At 51.6% G+C, this 22,598-nt stretch overlaps 1 protein-coding gene across 1 annotated transcript; it reads left to right on the plus strand.

Annotated features, from left to right (window-relative positions):
* The first annotated feature begins 16,775 nt into the window (after positions 1 to 16,775).
* Positions 16,776 to 21,931, plus strand: LOC100908151 (RYamide receptor). Its single transcript, XM_003738374.2, has 3 exons — positions 16,776 to 17,090; positions 19,765 to 20,160; positions 21,355 to 21,931. Exons 1-3 carry the CDS (start codon positions 16,833 to 16,835, stop codon positions 21,724 to 21,726), a joined length of 1,026 nt encoding a protein of 341 aa, XP_003738422.1. The 5' UTR covers positions 16,776 to 16,832; the 3' UTR covers positions 21,727 to 21,931.
* Positions 21,932 to 22,598: the final 667 nt, after the last annotated feature.

Raw genomic sequence — 22,598 nt, forward strand, 5'->3', positions numbered from 1 at the left:
CTCCGTGGAGAATCGATAAACGATTCGATTAAGCGTTCACCGGACTGAGTATGAAATCGGCGTCTTCTGAGAAATGGTTCACTTGACCATAAACATATCGAAACTTGTTCCCCTAAGTCTCTTCGAATACTCGGCATCTCGACGGTGCGCAGACGTAAACACAGAACTGTTGAACTAGTCGTCAGTCAAAGTATCGGAATCAACACCGTTCTGCTTCGAGTAGCACTCAATCACCTAGATTGCGAAGCCTAAAATCCTGGGGAGAGTCCGTCATGGCACACGTCAGAGTCGGCACAAGCCGTCAGAGATTTCTGTTACGAGTCGGGCCGCTTGCTCTGGCTGCGAGACTCGTCTCCCTTCCGACACATCCCATGGCTTAGGCGCCGTCGACTCTTTTTCCTGAGAAGCTGTTCGCGGAGGTTTCCCGAAGAACAGACCGTATTTCCGGTTCTCCTGGACAAAACGCGGTGGGAAGATAGGGAATAGTCTCTCTGTCCAGGCCCGTCCCTCTTATCTGATTCGCTTCCATCGGAACCGCTCGTCCGGTAGCGTTTCCCCTCCCGGTCCCTTTGGAAGGCAACAGCAGAATTTCCGAGCACCCAAAACTTCCGTCCGCTCTTCGGATCGACGTGGTCTGCATCAATCCGGAGAGAAATTCAGGAAACATATAAACATCACCATATACCTACGCTCCCGTCACGAAGCATCCATTCTGAGCGAGGAAATTGGCTGGAGCTGTCAGCCGAAATCAGAAAGAGCCACAACACGAGAAGAGAAAAAATTGGAAGTGAAAGATATCCGGAGAGAGGGAACAATGCCCAGAGGTGAGGCCTCGCTCTCCCCTTTCCAGCATTGACTATCCGCTTCGACTGACGAGTAGGAGGCCGAAGAGCTAAAGGGCTCTCACGGTGAAACTGAGCCATTTTCCCATGTATAGGCTTTATTCCCTCTCGTTATACGGCGCTCGTAACGAAATGCTTCGTGGCCAGTGTTTTCCGGGCGAGCTTGGTCCTATCGGATGTAGGTGCTGGAGGCAGGTGTCTCGCTGGACGGGCTTGTTTATTCAATGGAATCCCACAGCAGCTCGTTGTTTTCCTCGTGGCACGTCCTGCTTCGTTGACTTGCAGACCGATTTATCCCTGAGAAGCTTGCGCAGCTTACCCCCATACGTCTGTATGACTGTGCGGCTGTTGGTCGGTGCAATTACCCGGAAGACACTCAAGACTCAAGAACCATGGCTCCGCCCCGAAGTTCCTGTGTCGGTCTTTTTGCCCGTTATTCTCGAGCTTAGAGAAGCTCTTTAGTCCATTCCAACATCCGTGATGCGGACGAGGGACGTCACGCTTGACAAATCATGCAGCCGCCCTTAAGCTGGTGAGCGGTGCTGGAACCAACTGTTTGCATGGACTTCAAGCGACGTCAAAGCGGCAGACCATGTCGTAAGAGAAGTGCGACTGCTGCCACGACCGTCTGCGTCACCTGTTCCCGGGAGCAAGAAGCACCGCTGCAAGCACGCGCAAACACTGTCTTCAGCGCTGGCAGCTTTGCCCCATCGGCTTTCGAGCACTCACTCAGTCAGAAGGCTTGCCGGAGAGATCAACCACCCACGCCTAAGTTCCCACGCTGCTCCATGCCCCGCTTCCTTATCGACGCTCCAAGTGCATCGGAGATTCTCGCCGTGACGGCGTCGCGACGGGGACGTCTCCAGCTGCAAGCTTCCAGGGCCATTTCTCGCAGACGTACAGGAAGGAAACGGCTGAATGTTTTACGTCTCCGTGGGAGAGTATCATCACCCTCCGGCTAATCAGGGCGCACTCTTGTCAGCTAATAAGACACAAGGTCCGAAGTCCTAAAACGGCGCTCGTTCGTAGCGCCAATGGCGGCGTTCTGGTAGTCTCAAGGGGATGACCAACAAAAATATCCTGCGTAACTAGGAGCAATCCTCCACTGAATGAAGCTCGCCAGCTCTAAAATCTTCCCTCTGTCCACTTGACGGGACGATGACGCTGCAAGGACCTTCGAGCTCAGGCCTCTCAGATCACGGGGGAAAATACATTCAATGAGAATGGAAGAAGAGATCCGCGACTTATTTCCGGAGATTCCAGGACCTTTCGTTCTTCGAGTCACTTCTGAATAAAAACCTGTTCGAATTGCGAGTGTTGCACGCAAGGCAAATGAGTCCAAATGAGTTTGGAGCAAATCCTAGGATCGAGTTTCCCCTAGGAAGGAGAAGGAATTCGCTACGTTCGTTAGATTCGTCCGAATTCTGAGCCTGCAGGATCTCCGGCTGAGGGTCACACCCGGGAATGCGAATGGTATTCAAGTTTTTCTTGGAGGAATGGAAAGCAAGCTTAGGGCTGGATTCTGCTTCTCCTTCATCCGTTGCTGCTGCTGCTGAGCTCCTCCTCTCGCTTGATACTCGTTCGAGGGAGCAAAAAGGGAAAGTCTGACAGCGCTCTTCTCAAAGAAAATGTTACCGATAACGAGCTAACCGAAGGGAGTAAAAACAAGAAACTCCATGATGGGAATTCGAAAGTCCCATACTAGTCAGACGGGCTCGACTTGCAAGCTATGGCCGCTCCCGGCCGAGGGAAATATTGGACAAAGTTTGGTTCCCCCTTCATTCCGGATACCTGGGTTTATGCATCTCTTGCTCTTTTCCTTATCCTCGGTTCGTGTCTGAATGCTCCGCGATTCCAGAGATTGGATGGAAGTATTGAAGGAAATTCTGTCTCCTTTCAGCGATCACAGCAGCTACTCAGGCCGAGCAGGTTTCCTGTGCTCAGTATCTCGTGGAGAAGAGGAGTGACCATCGATGAGTAACCACTCGATCACTTGAAGCTTTCGTGATGATGAACAACCGGAGCCTGACGACGTTCGAAGATCTTGCGTCAACTCCAGCAGCCGGTGAGGATCATGCCTCGAGCATTTATGTGATACTCCTGATTCGGTGGGAAGCGCGGGACTTATTTCAATCAACTCCGGCATATTTCGCCCCCCTTCCAACTTCTCCGCTGTGATTCACAGCGGAGAAGTTGGATCACAGCCTGTGATTAACCGATGAGAGTTCGCGACGTTACTCCAGGCGGGTGACTTCTTCATGGAGGTATAGAGAGCCGAAATTCTCTGATTCATGGCACAGAAATCGTTCGGAATATACGAAATTATCGCCTCGTCACGAGACGAAACGAATGCGGCGTAAGAGGAAAACCATGAGGAAGTCACCGTGCAAAACACCAGAACCCCTAAGGGGACACATGAGCACTTGAGAGTTTTTCGGAGTTTTCCCTCAACAAGTTACTCGTTTTTACGTCGCCAGCAGCCATTATTGACAGAGCCTGGTCACACAGCTGGGGAAATGGGCGATTGGGAGAGAATTGAGGAGACAGCGGGAGTAGGCAGGAGCAGCATGCTCAAGTAAAAACAGGATCCTGTAATTGTATTGCGGGGCTCGGCTCAGACAACTCGAAGAACTGAATGATCCCCCGCCGCTGGAACTTCCTCCGACTCTGCCTCTCTCTCCTCCGGTTCTGAGCAGGCAGACTCCCGTCGACACCGTCTTGTCCAAATTCTGTGCATTCCTTCGGCTCGTCAGTTGTGTAGAGTCGAATTTCATCCGTTCGAATCGGATATTGGACGGAGTTCAGGGAATACTGGGGAGGTTCAACAATCGGGTCAGATCGGACCGATGTTTGAGCCCCCCGTACGTATTAAAATCTCGAAGCGCCGTTGATGCGCCTCACCAGCTCGCGCAAGACCGATTCGGAGGGAATCTGATACTCCTTAGATGATGAGTGACGGGAACTTTCCGACAGTTAAAGAACGCTCCAGAGCGGGCAATCATCGGGTTTGAAGTTTGCTTCACGGCGCTCCTTACTTTCTGGGCTGACGTCTTCTGCACGACGTCTTGACGTCGATGTCACCTCCACCTGAGCACTCAAATTCCTTCCGCCATCAAACCATCAGCTCTGGACACGGATTAGCCGAGGCGGCGAAAATTATGATCGTCGTCATATTCGCTGAGACTGAATGGCGTCGTTCGGGGGCACCGCCTCCTCGGTCGAATTTTCGTCAAGGGACTCCGCGTAAGCTGATGGTAGGATGCGCTACGAATCTTCCCGGATGACCGGCACTCTCTGGCAGGATAGAATCTACCTCGGAATAAGCTCCTGTCTTTCTCATATCTTATTCGTCCGCTGCTCGCATCTCGATGCGAGAGTCTCGCAGAGATCAGGATCCGGAATATCTCAGCGCTTTGTGCACTTGCTCAGGGTCCACCGTACTTTCGTCTTGATGTACTCGTCTGAACGCCGCCCCCCACGGGCTAAGAGATACAGAGTCAAGCATACTTTGCTCAGCTGGAATCGTGAGTTTGTATTTCAATCTATTTACCCGACGGCTAAAGGAGCGTCCGTAAGAACTTCGTCGTGGGGTGACTCGGAATCCCTCTCTCAGTTGCGATCGTAGGTCATCAGATGCCTCCATCGCGGGAGGTTTCGTGGAATGCCTGTGAAGATATTCAAATAAAGCATCACGCAGACGGGGCGCTTATATGTGGCATGCCCAACTGCATACTTTGTATGCAAAATATTGTCCATGTATATACTTGCGTAGTCGGGTCCATTCGGCGAGAGCGCTTGTCGCTGGGTGAGTTTTCGGCCCTTCTTCGTCGGCTGGTACCCCCGCTGACGCGCCTTGAATCTCACCTCAAGATGGAGATCTCGCCTCCCCGGAGTTCCTTGTATGCCAGGGCCAAATCCTGACCCTCCGCAGAGGATTCCTGGCATTCCTCTGAAAATATCTGACTCAATCGACTGCTGTCTACTCTTCCTCCCAATCTCGCTCTCTTTCTTCCTCTCGAAGGTGGTCTGGTGATTGTCTCCGAGGAAAAGGGATGATTCTTGGGAAGGTAGCAACGAAGGCCGTCCTTTCGAGAATCTCGCTAATTATTTCTCCTGTTTCTTCTTACATTAGATTCCCGAGTTCCCTCCCGTCCCTGGTAGCGTATCCCTCTCTCTGATCTACGACTCGGTCCCTCCATCTGCTTTTCTCCTCGAAAATAGAATTTTCTACGTCGGGAGCAGAGAGCGATATCGATTCCCGAAATCAATCAGATCCCAACAAGTGAACGGCGGCATAACTATTGCATCATGTCAGCAGTTCCTTCGATACGGACCCATCTGTGGGCGATCAAATCGGAAAAATCGAATTAGATCCATCTATCTGGAAAAGGGGGGCCGACGGAAGAGTTCTAAACGAATTATCAGGATTTGTTCGGGTTACGAAACCCAAAAGCCTCCGATGCTCGATTCGGCATTCCGATTACCGACTGCGTCTTTGTCTCGTCGTTTCATGTTTCGACAGCCTCCTCCGCTCTTCGCCTAGCGAAACGCCATCCACAATAATACCTTTCTCTCATCGATTGCTCAGATCTTATCTCAATATCGGTCGGTGAAATGTTCATCTCGATACCAGCGACGCGACGTCGTGCTTCCTGAAGAAATTTTTATCCCATGCACGGACGAGGGTTCGTCTCGGAACGATCTGACTCGGGGATCGGACTGCTCCGATGTTCGGAATTTGATTCAGCTGACTTGAACTTTGGAGACATCAAGCTACTGACCTAGTCCGCTGGCCAATGCCGGCAGAATTTGCAACGGGAAGAATCAAACTTCGAAACGACCGTATTCCGTCACAGTTCCGCTCGCCTACATGCAGCTATCCGGACGTTTCAATGCAGGCGCAGTTCCCTACTTTCTGCGATTTCTCTTTCCGGTGGACCTGGGATCGAATACAAGCAGCAACCGTCAGCGTCAGGACGATGTTTCGCTATTCCTCCTGCACGATGAATCCTGTCGAATAAAAAGGAAAGGGGAATCGAGGTATAGGTCCCAGGGAAGAAATGCCCTGCACGAGGGAGCTGTGACTCGAGCGGGTGAATTAGGTCCCGCGACCCACGTGCTTTGAACGGTATATATAGTTGTATTTCCACTTCCCTGGCGACCGAACCGCTGTCTTTCGCGCTTGCCAGACCGCCTAGTTACTCTGAGTGAGTTTTCAGTGGGTACCTCCGCTCAGACATGGGCCGACAAGTCGACTCGGGGTCTTTTCCACGCTCCGCATTCAAATTCGTCTCCATCTTGACGCTCAGAATAATCGCGTTCGCGAGCGACTACTGACAAGGAGGAAACGACGAAAAAGCAATATTGAGGTCTTTTTTATTTTCAAATCATTTCTCCAGCACCTCGGATCGTAACTCTTCCCTCCCAGAGGCAGCGATCTGGTTGCCGGCTGTTTTTTTCGACCCTTCTTTTTGCGGTCCAACGAAAACCAAATATTGTGGTCGGATACGGCGCCCCGCCCGCGAAAATATTATATATTTTTGAGGAGGTGAGATCTCGGGAAGGAACGTCAAATCGCCCTCCTGCTCCCCAGGAGAAGGCACCTAAGCTGTGGTCACATCGCGCCCCCTGAGAACGGGACTCGCCGCCCGGGTTTTTCAGGAATTGAGAACACAAGCATTGGATATCTGGAAACATAAAATATGCGTCTCTGGCTCACATTGCCGTTCCTCTCTCACTCTCAAATGGGTGTGTTGGGCTGTACTCTTGCGGCCTGAACAGTTTGTGACTCGAATGCAAAGTGGGGAGAGCGATCGCGGCAATTTCCTCGCAGAGTTTCCGGCGAGGCTTGCTGCTACCATTCGTGACCAGATACCGTGGTATGAATTACCAGATCGTTTGTCTTCGAGACAGGCGTTCTCAAGAGGAGGAAGTTCCGGGGATGGCAGCACGACCGGCGCTCGACAAACTCCAAAAACTCCCTATGCCTAATCGGCGCCGAGTGCCCCTCGGTCATCAAAATTGGGATGGGGTCACCTTCTGCTTTGCTGATGAAGCGGAGGGAGAGGACGGGTTCGGTGATAGACGCGATCATGTTCTATAAGCAAATGGGAACTTCAGTCGTTAGGCGTACGAACGACGAATAACATCGAGAAGCTCACTCAGATTCTCATCAGTAGGTAGGAAGTCGCGGGCACGATCAGACGGCATATTACATTCGAGGTTACGCGTTCCTGCACAACCTCTTCGAAATTCAGAATTTGGGAAAGCCCATTGGGAAAGCGGGAAGATATGCAGAGCCTGATCTATTCGTCCCGTTCGATGAAGAGTTCTCGTGGGGTTTGTTCGGAATCGACGTCAGATACTGCAGCTCCTTCCGCTTGTGGCGGAAGAAGTTCCTCCGCCGAGTGTCGTTAAGCGCTGATCAGTCGTCTCGACCCATCTGAGCATTCATTCCGAATAATTTGCCCGCGAGGAAACTTTGGCTCGAATCTCTTCTTCGCCGATGATAACAAACACAGCGGGCCTTTCCTCTCGAGCGCACCGACGGTGGGCGTTTCCACTTGAACGTACAAATACGGGACCTGCAGGAGCAGCGAGAGTGGCACTGCCAGCAGCAGCTAGAGTTATTTATGAATCAGCAAGAGTTTAGATTGAAGAGATAATTAGTAGAGGATGATGTTTATCTCATTCATTATGGACGCCGAGGGAAAGGGTCACTTATTATGGAATCGGCTCAAGTGTCAGCCACTTAGGGGAGCGTCGCCGTCGACTCGGCCTGAGGAAAATTAGTGGCGTCTCGATGATGAGCTCCACGTGCAGAGCACGTTCGTCTGGGCGTCCCAACAAACTTTCCCGCTATCCAATCTTAGTTCCCGAAAGTCGCTCTATTTTTCTCATGCCTGTATGTATGTAGAATGTTCGAGAAGGAAACGATCAACTCTGGAATCCGAATCGAGGGCGAACCGCGGTTCTGATCTCGTCAGCGGCTGTGCAAAAACTTTAGAGCTCCCTCGGGCTGGACAGCCGTTGGTACCTAGACAAATGTCCCCAAGCGATCAGCTATACGCCATCCTTGCATTGCCCGTGGAGGGCTCGCGCGGAGCCTTAGATTTCGCGTAAATTTCTTTACGGAACGAGCAGGTACCACGACAAACGACCGTAGACGTTGATCCCGCGAAGGCTGAGGGACAGGGAAGAAAAATTCCTCGCAGGTTCGGCTGGAAGCCGAACCAGGGGTTCACGTGGGACACGCGTCTGCGGTTGTGACGGAATGATATAAATCGTTTATTCAATCTTATTTTTCTAGAAATGTGTTCTGGTTGATGAGCTTATTCTAGAATAGTGAGTATTGCTCGGTGATGGCTGAAATAGGTGATATTTGTAAGAATTTCTTGGTACTGAATGTGTCTGGTGAAGATGAGATCTATAGTGGATTGACCGTTTGTGGTGGGTTGATCTGATATCGAAATAGCACAGATTTCCATCTCGGTTGCTGATCGGTCAACCGGATTTCGAGAAATACTCGAATCGTCTGCCCAAAGATCTCGAGGAAAGGAACGCATTCGACCTACAGCGGTCGCACGTACCAACAGATGAATAGCTAGAAACATATGTTCATGCGCATGCTCAGTGCCCGATTCGTCTGCTCGGCCGCGGATACATTCTACCTATGGCGATCGAACGAGTAAGCAGACGAACCGCTGGAAACAAGTTCTCTTGCTCACATGTCGACCGGAAGTTGGACAGCGTACCCTAGCGTATCGCACAGAAGTTAATTGACGAAGAATGGGAAGCTGTTATTATCATTGGGAGGCTGTTATTATCATTGGAGGCAGCATGTCTAATACCCAGCACCTCAATGTCAGTCTGGTGCATTTCGATCTGAGCAATGCATCCCGGTCAATGAAGTCGCTTCTTTTTTCAAATTTTGGCGCCTGTGGATTTCGGGACGTCACATCCGTAACACTTTTCGTGACGTTGTTTACTCAAGTGAGCCTAAAGACGTGTCCCACGTCAAAATTGCTCTGATGACCCAAGTTTCGTCGAGCCTCGAGGTCGAAGCGTCGAGAGCAACTCTCGAGCAGGGAACCGAGCGGACCTTCCCTCCAAAACGCCACCAACAGCTCCCTCGCACTTCATTCCGAATCGCATTGCTTCCCGCGTAGCACCTAGGCCAGAACTTTTGCTCGCTCGATCGTCTACGACGCTTGTCACCGATCCGAAAGTTCTATTCGGTCCCCAAATTGCGTTTTGGGTCTTACGTGGAATACCCCATTCGCGGCAGGTACTAATACCTAATGGAATCTCTCTTCCGCTGGTTGGAGTCTAGCCTCGGAGCAGGAAGCGGGCTCCTCGATGACAACGCTGTTGTCAGGCAAATTAATTCGACAAGGCTCTTGGTAGCTTATTCATGGGAAAGGTGGATGAACTTTGTTGGAGGTGAAAAAGACAATGTATCGCTCGGTGATCCTGATAGGGTATCTCTTCCCGTGTCTAACGTGCTGGCGCGAGATGGAGGAGAGAATAGAAGCCGGCGAGAGGCTCTGCCTGAGCTGTCAGCCTCATCTTACACGAGCGGTCACTACCGAGGTGAGCGCACGTGCTTAGTTTACGAATGCACAAGTCAAGGGACGCAAGAACCGACGGGATGGCGGGGCTTCTATTTTTAGATTGATCCTCCTCCTCCTGATTGATATATGATGCGTATCCATCACCGGTTCCTCTCAGTCAGTGTAAAAGTGGATGTTCTCGGGAAAGGCTGAGGCTCGTTCATGCATTTCGCGCGGACGGAAAAAGGAAAACGTGGGGAAGAGCTCTGACTAAGCTAGAGGTGGCCTGAAATAATTTATAAGACCTTTCAAAAATCCATTATAGTTCACGCTGTGCTGCTCTCGAGACGTCAGGCGAAGGTGCGACGCTCCGACCCGAGTTTATGATCTCAGTTTCTCACCTCGATACATCATGGCTCGAGGAGATATTTGACGTGACACAATAGGTAGCGGAATGCGGCAGATCCTCATGTCATCCCCTCCCGGAGCCGGAACGAGTCGGATAATATTACAATTCGGAGATTATAGAACTCGTACTCGCTCATGTACTTATGCGAATTCTAGATGCGGGAGTAACAGTCAGGGACGCCGATGAGCGAGGACTATTGGAAAAGCTCGGTCAGCGGACACGGAGCTGCGCAATGATTCGCGCGGAACCCTGTCACGATCCGCCCTCCACATCCGTGAACTTACAACAGGGAGGAGAGCGCCGGCGCAAATTTCCCCGAGGAACAAATCTGTCTATCTGTTCCCGAGATCCAAGTATCGAGATGGAGACTCCTCTGATTTCTCTGCGGAACACATTCCCTCGATGGTGAAAAATCAATCGTCTTGAAAGTTCTAGCTCACTATACACATTTCGAGTTTCGAGGAACAAACCCGAGGCTGATCTACCGTGAGCCTGGTAAAGCCGTCAGGAGCAAGGAGCCTTCTTTCTCGCCTTTTTGATGATACAGAATCTTGGGGCTGGCTGCTTGGTTTTGCTCTTGTCTGGTGAAAATGAGCATAATATCCGGGTTCACCGGAGCGGGATTTCAAGCTCAGGAAATATCAAGCGCGTGACATTCTTCAAGAAATACAACGAGCTCGAACCGGGACTCCTTATGCACGCGCTCAAAACACTGTCTGCTCTGAGCTGTAGTAACCCTGGAAAGTCCGCATGGTTTGTGTACTCGTTTACGTTGCGTTTTGTTGCGGCCTGCGTTCACGCACCACCTCTACGCTTGTTGCTCCAGCCACTGAAGACGTCCCTTCCGGGAATGATGATGGTGATGATGATGATGATAACTCCTCAGCGTGCCTCGACTCTTCGCCACTTTCACTCAGGCAGCTAAGGGAAAAACGTGCAGCATGAAACTTCCGGCTGAAGTCTCATTCAGGAAGACTGTGAACATGTTGCTTGATTGTTCCTTCGTTTTCACGGTCTTCCGTTTCGTTGGCGCAATCAGGCGCGGGGCATTACGTGGAAAGATGAAGCCCAAGGTTCGACAGACATGCGTGGGAAGAAAATCTCAAGTAGGACCGAGCCCTGTTTTGTTAGCAGTACCCTGCTAATTCACGCACAGCTCGGAGTAGAGTTTGTTGTGCAAACCCTTGGAGAGAACCCTCAGGCGGACCTTCCGTATCAAGCTCGCAGCACACCTGACACCTAACTGCTCATACACACAGACCCAGCGACGCAAGCTCTCAACTACACATACCCCTCGCACTTCTCGAATTACGTCATTAAGTTTTATTGCCACCACTGGCTTCGGCTCCGGAGGCAGCAATGAGCAACCTTGGAAACCAATTTTTTCTCCACGCACCACTCTCGACGGTATATGTGCGATATCTTTCTTCCTCCGGGAGAAAAAAAATTCCCTAACGGTAGCTTTGATGATTTGTCCTTACAAGCTCATTGCGGATAATTCCGTATCCCCGATCGAGAGGCTCCCCGCTCACGTTCGAATCGCGCGTGGTGTCCTGCAAACCACCTGTGGACAGGGAGAGGGATTTCGCTGTAAACGGCGGAGCCGACCACTTGCGGATTTGATTAGCACCACGAGTACGGGAGCCGCTCCCGTCCCCCATCACTCGGGCCTGTTTTCAACGAGGCGGATCCTCGCCTCCACTCGTCCCTAATCTCTCTCCGCAGGGACTCTATTAGAGATTCAAACACACGACGAGCGCTCGAACTTGCCCCCCCCTCCGAATATGTAATTGACGACAAGGTTCGGGGACAATTGAAGCCATTCTGCGTCGAGGCGACGCCTGTGCGACGCTTCTGCGAACACAAGTTTGTTGTCGCCGTCATAGTAGTACTAGTCATCTTGTTTGAGCGGTGGAAGCTCTTTAGAAGCTCGGTGAGCACGTTCTGAGGATACGAGAGCCTTCGAAACGAATCGCTCCCTCTATTCTCACTACAATCCTCAATTTATTAGGCGCCAGGAGTCTTCGTCTTTCCCGCGTCCGGGCAGCGGAGAGATTCAAAGCCACCATCCAATTACAAGTTTGCGGCACAATATGTCCACTTATCCGATCCGCCGGCGCCGTTCCCGGCGTCTCGATCCGCTACCGGATATTCGCTTCCTCACATTCTACCCCATGGGTCGGGGGCGACTCCGTATATGGCACGTCATGGCATTCTTCCGTGCCATGGCTCGTAAGCCGCGCTGTCACCAGGAGTCAATTCTTCTGTCTCCTATAGTGAGTCGAGGTCGGCTTCTTTCGTAGCCCAAAATGGCTGGAGTTGAAGGCTGCGGCTTGTCCAGCAACGAGGCTTAAGCTGGCTCGATTTGGTTCCACATGCGGCAATCATTCAAAAGCAGCTTTCTTCGAGACAATCTGTCGTTTCGTCTGATGCTCGACTTATGCGAAACGAGATTTCGTGATGCGCGGACATTTGGATTCATCGGGCAGCAAGGTCTTGAGGCGAGCTTCCTGGCGGGTGTGAAGATTGCGCAGAACTGAACCAGCATACTAGGAGTCTCAGAGTGTCTCATTTGGATTTCGGTGCTCTTAGAACCAATATGTTCAGCTCATTCCTCTGCCCAGTCTGTTTTCCAAGATCTCACCGTAGGCTTTGGCCGGAGCGGCTCCGTACGGAGAAGCAGCAGCTCGGTTATTGCAGAGGATATGACCTTCGAGAAACTCTCGGTAGCTATGAAATGGCCCTTGTGGTGATTTCGATTCGAACGCCATTTCCCGTCTGAGTCTCTCCGAGGAGAAGCCCAACACCGATGTCGAGATGATAGTCCAAACGTCGTCGTCAGCGTATTCCTGTCGCTCCCCCCCCCGACGAGATCGTCCACCTGGAAAACGGGAGCTCCGGGGTCGATTCCTGCGTCGCGTCGTTGCTTCGAGGTTGGCCACCATCGCGAATATCGGTGTAAGGATGGAGGGAGCCCTCGCACTCAGGAACCATCGGTGATGGAGTTGAAGACCCGAGGAGAACCCGATGTCATCCTGAATCCTAGCCGTAATATTTTCCGCTGACTCGACTCTCTCCTCCAGACTGATGTTGTTCAGATTGATCTCTTTTTCCCTCGTGAAATCAATGTACGTTCGTGGTAGTAGGTCTCGCGTTGACCTCGAAGAGAGCTCATCCTGTTTCGTTGAAGTTCGACTTCGAGTGGAGTTCGAAGAAGTTTCTGTGAGACCTTAAGTGCCGGAAGAAGGGACGACCTCCTATGGTTCACGCCGGAGGATGAGGAGCCGAATCTGAGTAATTCGAACCACGTTCGGCCGAGCTCAGCTAATATATAGCGCCTCGAATCCTTGGAAGAAAGAACGTACCCACGTACGACCCGTGGAAGTTGAGCTAGACTTTGATCTGTGACATCGTGCCTTACCATCGACATGCGACGGTCGAGCCGGATCTTCGATATCGATTGAGAAATTCTCGAGAGGTATTTTCTCGCCAATATCGTCAGTCGCGAGCTTGTGGAGAACTCCGGTCTACGGGCGGGATTCCCGAGTAGGTAACTACAGACCATGCGGAGTAATTGAGCTTTGTCAGGCTGAATGTCCCGCGATGCTTACGGGGTAGCGTGCAGAGGATGACTCGATCGCAGACTCGTTGAAATATCGAAGAGACTCCGAATTCCCCTGCGCCAGAAAGTCGAGTCGTATGCAGAGGCGCGGCGCGAGAATGCCGTGAACGTGGACTTAGACTGAGTTTAGCTACCCAGATGTATTTGAGTTTTCGCATTCCGTGTCGATGGAACCGAAAGGAAATCCCTCCGCTCGTTCCGGCTCTCGGTCCGTCGGCAGCGAGGAACGTTTTCGTTGGTGAATTCCGGCTCACGACAATAAATCGCGCCCGTGGCAGAAACATTGCTTGAATGCCAGCGTGGATGCTCACTGACCGCTTTCCGGTCCCGGGAGCGGAAATTTCCCACGCTTCATTCATTCATTTATGAGCTTTTTTTTCGCATAAAGGATTTTAAGAACGGTACATAACAGTACAGAAAAGATCACAATGGCCCAGAGATATCAAGCACCATCCATCCCAGTTCGATTTTGTTACCCGCCAGGGAAAGAAACAGCTGACTTGCGCTATCCACAATCATGAGAGCACTTAGGTCGCCCCTAAAACATCAGAATCAAAGCCCAGGCATCTCTGGTTTAAGCGGGAATTTAACTGCGATGTTTTTTGATAGTTTTTCCATACGTGTGCTCTTCGACCGGACGAGCGTATAGCTCACAGAGCCAAAATCCTCGATTGAATTTTCGGGGAGATATCGATGCCGCATACAGTTCTTTGCAGGAAAATTCGTTTTCCATTGGAACGTGTCACATTGCGACTTGAACTTTCTCGTTCACTCAGCAACCTTGTCCTCACGGAAGTAAGGTCAGGCGAGGCCTAGTCAGAGAGCGCGTCAATTTATCTATGTATGTTCCTCAATCTTCCCTGTATCTTCGACGTTGCCTGTTGTCCCCTACGGCGGAATGCATCTACGAAAGAGAGGCGGAGGCATCGCGGGAAGCTCCTTCCACATATGGTTAGACGCTGCCAGTCAGCGGCACATCTCCATATCTCCTCTTGCGCAGGTTGCTTGATATTCAACCGGTTCCTGCATAGCAACAAGTCAAAGGAAGACCTTCGCTCACGTGGAGGCAGCTCGACGCCAGCCGGGCGGCTAGCCAACAACCCTATGGGAAGCAAGCCCCGAATCTCCGAAGACAATCAATTACGCGGCTTTTCCTGGAGATGATGAAACGTCGTCGCGGTGTACCCAGGGACCAAAGTTTGTCTCTTGTTGCGTCGATTTCCCAATTTCGTCGAGGCTCCCGCGGGAGCATCCGGTCGAGATCGCCGCCGACTGATGAGTGATTCTCCTGGAGAACTGACTCGACTCGTCGACATTCTCATTGTTGCCGCTTTCGCCGCCGCTGCCGCCTTCACCGCTCCCTACGGGAACGATCCACACAGCTCTGTCTGCAAACGATAAGCCGGAAGGGAGGGTCCTCGCTTGCTGAGAATACGCACGGTGTTTGCCGTACTGCGACCTGGACGAGAGTTCTGCGAGATGCGGGCTGAGGTTGATTCAGAGAAAAACAGCGGGGCAACCAAGCCCTCCACCGGGCCGCCGGCTTCCACAGTGGAGTTTTCCCGCCTAACTCTGTCTATACCTCCCGGTTCTCATCCCACCCACCTTACCCCTTCCGGAGGAATGTACACGCCGAGTGAGCTTTCCGCCGAACAAGGTTTCCTGTCTCAACGGAGAGCTCACATCCACTCAGTCAGTCAGTGAGTCAGACGGCATCGCGACGTCGGCGACGGCCCCTCAATGTTGGCAATTCACGTCCGGAAATACTTTCGATTCTCCAGGCTACCCTATCGTTCCGCGCCACGGTCTCTGTGACCCGGCATTACTCTCGAGATGCGAGGAATACGTCGCGCAGCATAAAATCAAAATTTGTTGTCGCGTTCTCGCGGAATCGTCCCCTGACTACCCGGGATGCTCACAGCATCGAGATCCCCTCGGAGGGAAATTCCAAACTCCCAACGGAATGGGATTGAAGTCGCAACGTCACGGGAAACGGTCTTTGAGTGCTCAAAGACACAATCTCCTAAGCGATAGATTCTTAGCCGGCAATTCGAGTCGAGCTCGGATATGAACGAACGGAACTGAGACGAAATCTTCGCCTCGGTGTTCTTCCTAATTCTTTTTGGCCTTCCCTCATTTTCTACTCGAAGAGAATTTGAGGAGGGAGCCTCGAACATCAGACGTCAGAGATCCGGCGAGCGCTCAGCGCTGTTCGGCCAAATTTTCTAGAGCATCGACAAAACTGTCAATTACGTCGAACGACCGTTTTTTTGGCATCGTCCAATCCAGTACTCCAGACAAGGCTTGGCGCGCTGAGGTATGTATCATCTCTCGTTTTGATCGGAAACGATCTTGGCGGCGATTGGGATCCTCTGAGATTCGATCCCCTGCGGGGACCAGCGATAGAGGTCCCGACCGGAATCATTTGTTTGACGATTGCCGGATCAAGTTCTCAACCCGACGTTCTATCGGTGATTGTAGAGAAGGAGCAGGACGTTTCACTCGTTCTAATGTCGCGAGACGACACCATGTCCGAGAGTAGAAGTTCCGTATAGCTCAAAACCCCCTCACGAGAGCTCTCCTCTCACCTCAAGGAAAACTTCTATTAATCCCAGAGAGAGGACTCGGTGAATTTCAAGAGACCATGTCCAGTCTGGAAACCGGAAAGGTTCGAGAGCGCGGTCCAGAATCCACGAATTGAATTCGGTAGGCTTCGATTCCTATTTCTCGCTTGCTCATGAACTGGTATGAGGCAAAGAATTCCGGCGACGAGAGATGCTTCTATTCGTGACACAGATATCCGCAGCTCTTCTTATCATGGAATCTGCGCGTTGCCGAGTGACAAAGCCATTAACGTCGGAATCTGTTGCCTCCTTGCCTTGGAAAAGTTTTCTCGCGGCTCTCGTTCAGCCGTGGGCGAGTTGTTACCGAAACTCGATAGTCGCACACCAACGAAGTCTGCCAGTCGGAGTCTTATCGCCCCCTCACGATGGAGCAACTCAATACACATACGACCAGACGGGTAGAGCTGGGAGCACGAGCCGTCTGAAGAGCGCGCGGAGGCGGGAGATAAAATTGCGGAGAGGCGGACGAGAGGCTCCGCAGTAGAGTAGGTTCTCTCCGCCCGGAAAACGGTGTCAGGTCGACCGCAAAGTGCCTCTCCTTTATATCGCTCAAAGCAATCACGGATATCAGCTGATCACCTTTCTAGCAACGAACAGAGGGGGCTCATATAGAGAAATATCGCAATAGGTCGATGGAGGATGTTCTGATTGCATTAAACGATGCTCAGGTGGGAAATCCGGGATATCCGACTGACTAAGGTGTTCAACTTCCCTTTTTCAGCGTCGATATACGATGCCGTGAATAACAGCTGCTCAGTCGAATCCAACGACAACGACAAACCGATGCTGTTCATCATGTGCGTCATGTACGCTCTCATAACGGTGTTCGCGCTGGTGGGCAACGGAATGGTCTGCTACGTCGTACTTGCCTACCCGAGAATGCGTACGGTCACCAACGTGTTCATCGTCAACTTGGCCATCGGAGATATCCTCATGTCCGTCTTCTGTGTACCATTCACATTTGTTACGACCTTCGTCACTCAAAACTGGGTGTTTGGCTACCCGATGTGCGTCATCGTGGTTTACGGCCAGGCGATATCGGTGAGTATTGGGACAATAGAGAACATGGGAGCAACGAAGGTAGGTTCCTTGTCGGTGATCGCAGTCCATCGAGGGACGTCGAATTTCGACCACAGGCGGCTGGCGAGCATTCCGCTTTCATTGGCATGAACCAGTACGGGGACATGAGAGCTCTACTGACAGCCGAATAGTTTGCGTCGTGGGAATCGCGCCCGTTTCAGTTTATCCCAACTCTCTTTATGTTTGTCCGACATTCATCCCGCATGTGGGTATTATCTCAAAACGCGAAGAGATAGAGGGCTCATTCGATTTGCTGGGGGAGACTCTTCCCTCCTTTCATGCTAGCTTCCGCCATACCTTTGCAGCTGCATTGACGATCCGCATAGGGAAAAAGCGGCGAACTTCAACCATTGAATTAGGAGCTCGTTCCCGAGCGCCGCGTCGCTGACGTTGTATTCAGCGAGATTACGACTAGCGACATGGCGGGCTGGTCTACCGCAGCACACGAGTCTCTCGGAAGGGAAGATTGGAATTCTAGTTTATGCAACTCCCGACCAGAGCCTTATCGAGGCCGGATGATGGAGGTATTCATTTGTATATGTCATTCATCATTCTTTTTTGTACACCTCGGCTCGACTGGAAATGTCGTAGCTCAGAAGTCCGGAAGCAGAACGAGAGGCTCCGCTTCCGTCGGAGTCCGTTCCTGTATGATCAGGCGGAAAATTTTCTAACGGCATAGCTGATCATAGAAATTTCGAGACTGCATCCGGGTAAACGAGGCCGTCAGAGAGGCTTTGAAATCCTCTGGCGTTAAAAGACGTGAATGACAAGAACGTCGCGGGTTTGATACTGTGTCTCGACGACATCGCTGGATCTCAACGATCTCAAGATGTCCAACTATTCGCTTGGCTCGAAACTTCAAATCCGACTTGAGCTGCGCGCTTCGCGGAGCAGATCAGCCTCTTCCATGACGAGGAACTTGATTCTGCCGGCCTGCGTCACAGGAATGAGCATAGGTGTTTTGCGATTCCTTCTCACGGTCCGGCTATACCTCCTCTCGCCAGGCATGGGATATTCGGCACATATGAAAGAGGGATTTTCGATCCACGCAGATCCCCGAAAAGGTCAACTATTGCCCCTGCATGATTAATGAACTCCGCGCTTAACAAGGTCGCGGGCAAGGCTGACGCTATTTGTTGAGCTCAATAATTCTACTATGAGCTGGGTCGAGAACTCCCCGTATGACGGAACTGCGCTTCAAGCGATGGTAATGCCCAGCCCCCCCCCCGTCCCTCCAGAAGCGTCGGGGGAGTGACTTCGCGGGGGTTCTCCATTTGAAGTCGAAGCTCGTTTCTCTCCTCCGAGAAGTTCAGTTTTGCCCGTCCTCGGATGGGCGGTCGTCGAAATCCGGACTTTCTACTGTTGGCGACAAGCGTTCGATTCCCCATTTATTTGAATCTCAAGGTCCTTCGATGTACCACCCACCACTGTGAATTCTGGACACAGGTCCGAGACGAAACACTGGTACAGCGGATATTAGACAAGCCATTTCTATTATGGAGATCACCAAAATCTTTCAAAACAAACCCCACGCTGGGGATATGACTTTCTGCGAATTCGCCGTTTCCTGTGGCTCGTCAGTCGGCCGTCTGACCAGTTGTCACTGTTGCCGTCTGACTAGCGGCGCCGGCAGCGGCAGTTCGGAAGCTCTTGTATCGCAAACTGCAGGAAGCCCTGAGGTCACTTCCTTGTTGCTCCCGGCTGCCCGGCTCCTTGTCAGGCTGTTCGATGTAATTGCGTAGTTTGGGAGGATACCGCGCCGCCGGAGGAACTTCTTGTTGGCTCCAAGAGCTAATGCAGACATCTCGTTCGACCAGCCCAGGGAAGCGGCGGCAGAGGAGACGGTGCTCAAAGCGCAGAAATTTTCCTCAAGATCACGCCAGGAGTTCACAAACACAAAGAGCGTCCGACTGAAGTGGATTTCGAAACCGTCAACGTGGTCCAAGCTACCGGACTCGCCTCGCATAATTTGACAAGACGAGTCTCTTCCGAGAAATGACAGTGCAGCAGACGTTTACATTCGCACGCAGAAGAATCCATGAATAAATTGACTCTTGCTATCAGGATCTAGACAGGAACAAGGAAACTCTTATAGACAGAGAACAAACAGGGCGAGCTTCCGGATGGAGAATATAGTTCGAATGTGCCCAACGGAGCGACTCTTCATAGCTTCGTAAGCGAGCACGTACCTCCGTTGCTCGAATTGAGGCAAAGAGAATGCCGTAAGCCGCCCACCCACACAACAGAGTCGTCCCGCCTCTGGCGTCGAGACCGCTCGCGTCCCGCAAGAACGCTGCCTGCTGACAAGGGGAACGTATGGAGTGGGGAGCCTGACGATCTTGATGAGATACCACGGCAGTCGACAAAATCGACCCCAAACAGCCCCAGTTCGGGGCTTGGCCTTCGATCTGCCGCTCTCCTCTCGGGAGACGAGGCCAATCGAACCCCTCTCCCTGCCGTCGCCCTAAGGCAAGCGAGGGCTACCATGAGCTAAAAATGAGCGATCTCGGCCCGTAGGAATCTGTTCCGCACAACAGGAGGGGCGGGTATTCTTTTTGCAATAGAACCACCATTTGCTCGGTATGAGCCGTTAATTGTTATCGGGAGACGCCTAACACCGTGTGCTTCGTTCCAGGTAATGGTGAGCGCGTACACGCTGATCGCGATATCTATGGATCGTTACATGGCCATAATGTATCCGTTCAAACCACGCCTGACGGGCTTACAGGCCAGAGCGATTATAGTTATCGTGTGGGGAGTTGCGCTGGTGACTCCGATGCCATCAGCTTTTAAGCTTACACTCAAACCTCATCCGGATTGTGACTCTGTGCACACCTGCAACGAGGACTGGTCATCGATGCCCGACCTAGAGGCTTATTACTCGTACGGACTCCTGAGTCTGCAGTACATCTTGCCTCTGCTCGTCCTCATAGTCACCTACAGTCGAATTGCGGTCACCGTCTGGGGGAAGGAAATTCCCGGAGAGGCCGAGGATCAACGAGACCGTAAAATGGCGCAGTCGAAGAGAAAGGTTAGTTCGTTCGCTTGAGTGACGTACACAACATCGAGCCTCTTGTGACTCATACGACTCGAAGCAGCGCCGGCGACTCGGATACACGAACACGGCAAGGAAGAGGGGGAGAGAGATGAGCTCGCTTCTCGAGAGATCAGATTTAGGAAGACGGTACCAGGAAGCCGCAGTAGAACGTCAGAAACTGACGCAACTCCTTAAGAGGAGAGTGTTCTGTAACACTCCGGAAGGTCGCGGGAGTCGAGGTCGCGACGAGCGAGGGAACTATTCGGAAACTTTTGATCTGAACGGAGCGAGTCTGCCCCATAGAGCTAATAGAGACATTCCAGAGGAGTATCCGAAGATTCTCCGAGCCGAACGGTCGGAATCGCGGAGATGGGAGCAGACATCGATAAGCGTGTCGAACTTCCGAAAGAGGCGCTTCGGAAAAAAGAAACACATCAGGAAACCCCTCACGTCATACGCTCTCGTTCCCCCTTGCCCCTACGAAGATGACTCTGCCTGCCGGTCGGTCGATCAGTGGTTCGGTCGAACTCTTGTGATTGGCTGAGTCGATGATCAACCTCGCATGGCAACAATTTATCCTGCGGTGGTTCCGACGGGATCCCCGGGGAGGCCGAGACCACAAGGAGAACGAAGCCAAACGGAGAGACGAGCGAGCTAATGCCAGCCTACGAGAGGAAAAGGATGGCGGGATATCCGCTGATCTCCAGCAGCATGGGGGCGCGTAATAACCGCTTGGTACATTTTCCCGCGTGAGAGAACCATATTTTCTCGGTGTGGCACGTTGTCCGAAGTCGGGGATTTTTTCACTCCTCCTCGTGAGGATTCCAAGTAATCCCAGCTTTCGCTCGAGGAGTATATCTAGACGGACTCGGGATATCAGCGCTTCGTAGATTCCGAGTGATCAGTTTTTCCCCCGCGAGCCGCCTGATGCTAGGGCTCGTCTCCCCGTACGATTTTCGCTGTCGTTTGCTGTTCGTCGTGGCCTCGGAGTCAATAGATATACTGTCGAACGACCCATCAGCTCCATCAATCAGGCACAGCCGTGCCGTCGGACAAGAGCTCACTTATGTTATTGCTGCTGTTCCCGCACTCTTCGCGGAAGACCTGTCAAGGAGCCGTGGGCGGCTTTCCTGTGGACTCCTTCTGCAGCCCTCTCTCGAGACACTGAAGATTCTCCTCTTATTTCAGATGATCAAAATGATGATCTGCGTCGTGTCGGTCTTCGCCCTGTGCTGGATGCCCCTGAACGTGTATAATCTCCTATCGGCTTATTCAAAACTGAATGAGAGCCACTACGCCAAATACATTTATTTTGGATCTCATTGGATAGCCATGAGTCACACGTGCTACAACCCAATCATCTACTGTTGGCTGAATGCTAAATTCCGCCAAGGTTTCTACAGACTTTTCTGCAGTCGGAAGTCTCGGAGCAGTCAGCGTAGAAACACGTACACGTCTTACGTTAGCTGCAATAATCATCACTTGAACACGAACCACGTCGCAAGGCACCAGAAGCAACCGGTTGTACATGAACCCCTCATGGACAATACGGAATTCTAACTGCTTGTTTTTCGGCGCCATGGTTCGACTGTCAAGCATCCGGTCCCGCTTTAGCGTTTTCGAAATAGCCGCTGGCTAGCGGGCGAGTCCTGTTCGGGCAAGTTTTGTTCGGCCGTGAACAGGACGATGCGTAGTCTCCTAAACCTCGTCTATTTTATCATCGGGCAATTGTGATCGGAGTCGGCCGACGATTGAAGTTTGAAGCTCACACTCGCAGGAGGACTCGACATCGGGAACTCCCCCATAGGGCAGGAGATGCCCTTGTATATTGTAAAATAAGCTCATGAACTCACGATGAGAGGAACCCACAGCCGAGGAGCCTGCCAAAAATTGACGGAAATATGAGGGTACTCTGGAAAGATCCAGGCTTGTGGTATTACATACGAAGAAAAATTGTATCAAAAATCTGTACACATTTATTGTCCACATTGTAAGTAAGTAGCGGATTGGACATTGTGAATGCTGACCGAAGAATGTTTTGCAAGGGTGTAACTCAACGACTCGAGAAATTATGAAATAAATATCCGAACCTGGAGAAAATGTCCTACGGGTATCAAGAAAAATTCCAACATTGATCATTAATGCATCTGGTGGAAACATGGAAGGGAATGGATTTATTTGACGATGCCAAAGAATTCGGAGCATCGTCGAGTCAAGACGTCGACCTCGAATCCAATCCTTTCGCGGTCGCAGACCGGTGCCGAACATCTGGAAATTCGAAGTCAGACCTCTCCAATCGCTCATGTCCGGCTAATTCAATTCTCATCCGTGGTCTTGTCAGGGACCGGGAAGACCATAACTGTAGTATCTGAAGCTGATTTTCTTCTATATCGAGCAGCTCGACGGAGGAAGTTTGAACCGGTGGAATTTAC

The sequence above is a fragment of the Galendromus occidentalis genome, unplaced genomic scaffold, assembly GCF_000255335.2.
Source record: "Galendromus occidentalis unplaced genomic scaffold, Mocc_1.1 scf7180000075933, whole genome shotgun sequence".
NCBI classification, from domain to species: Eukaryota; Metazoa; Arthropoda; class Arachnida; order Mesostigmata; family Phytoseiidae; genus Galendromus; species Galendromus occidentalis.

Coding starts and splice junctions, on each gene's coding strand:
- LOC100908151 (XM_003738374.2), top strand. CDS start 16,833: ATGCTGTTCATCATGTGCGTCATGTACGCTCTCATAACGGTGTTCGCG. Junction 17,091..19,764: donor TTTACGGCCAGGCGATATCG/GTGAGTATTGGG, acceptor GCTTCGTTCCAG/GTAATGGTGAGCGCGTACAC. Junction 20,161..21,354: donor TGGCGCAGTCGAAGAGAAAG/GTTAGTTCGTTC, acceptor CTCTTATTTCAG/ATGATCAAAATGATGATCTG.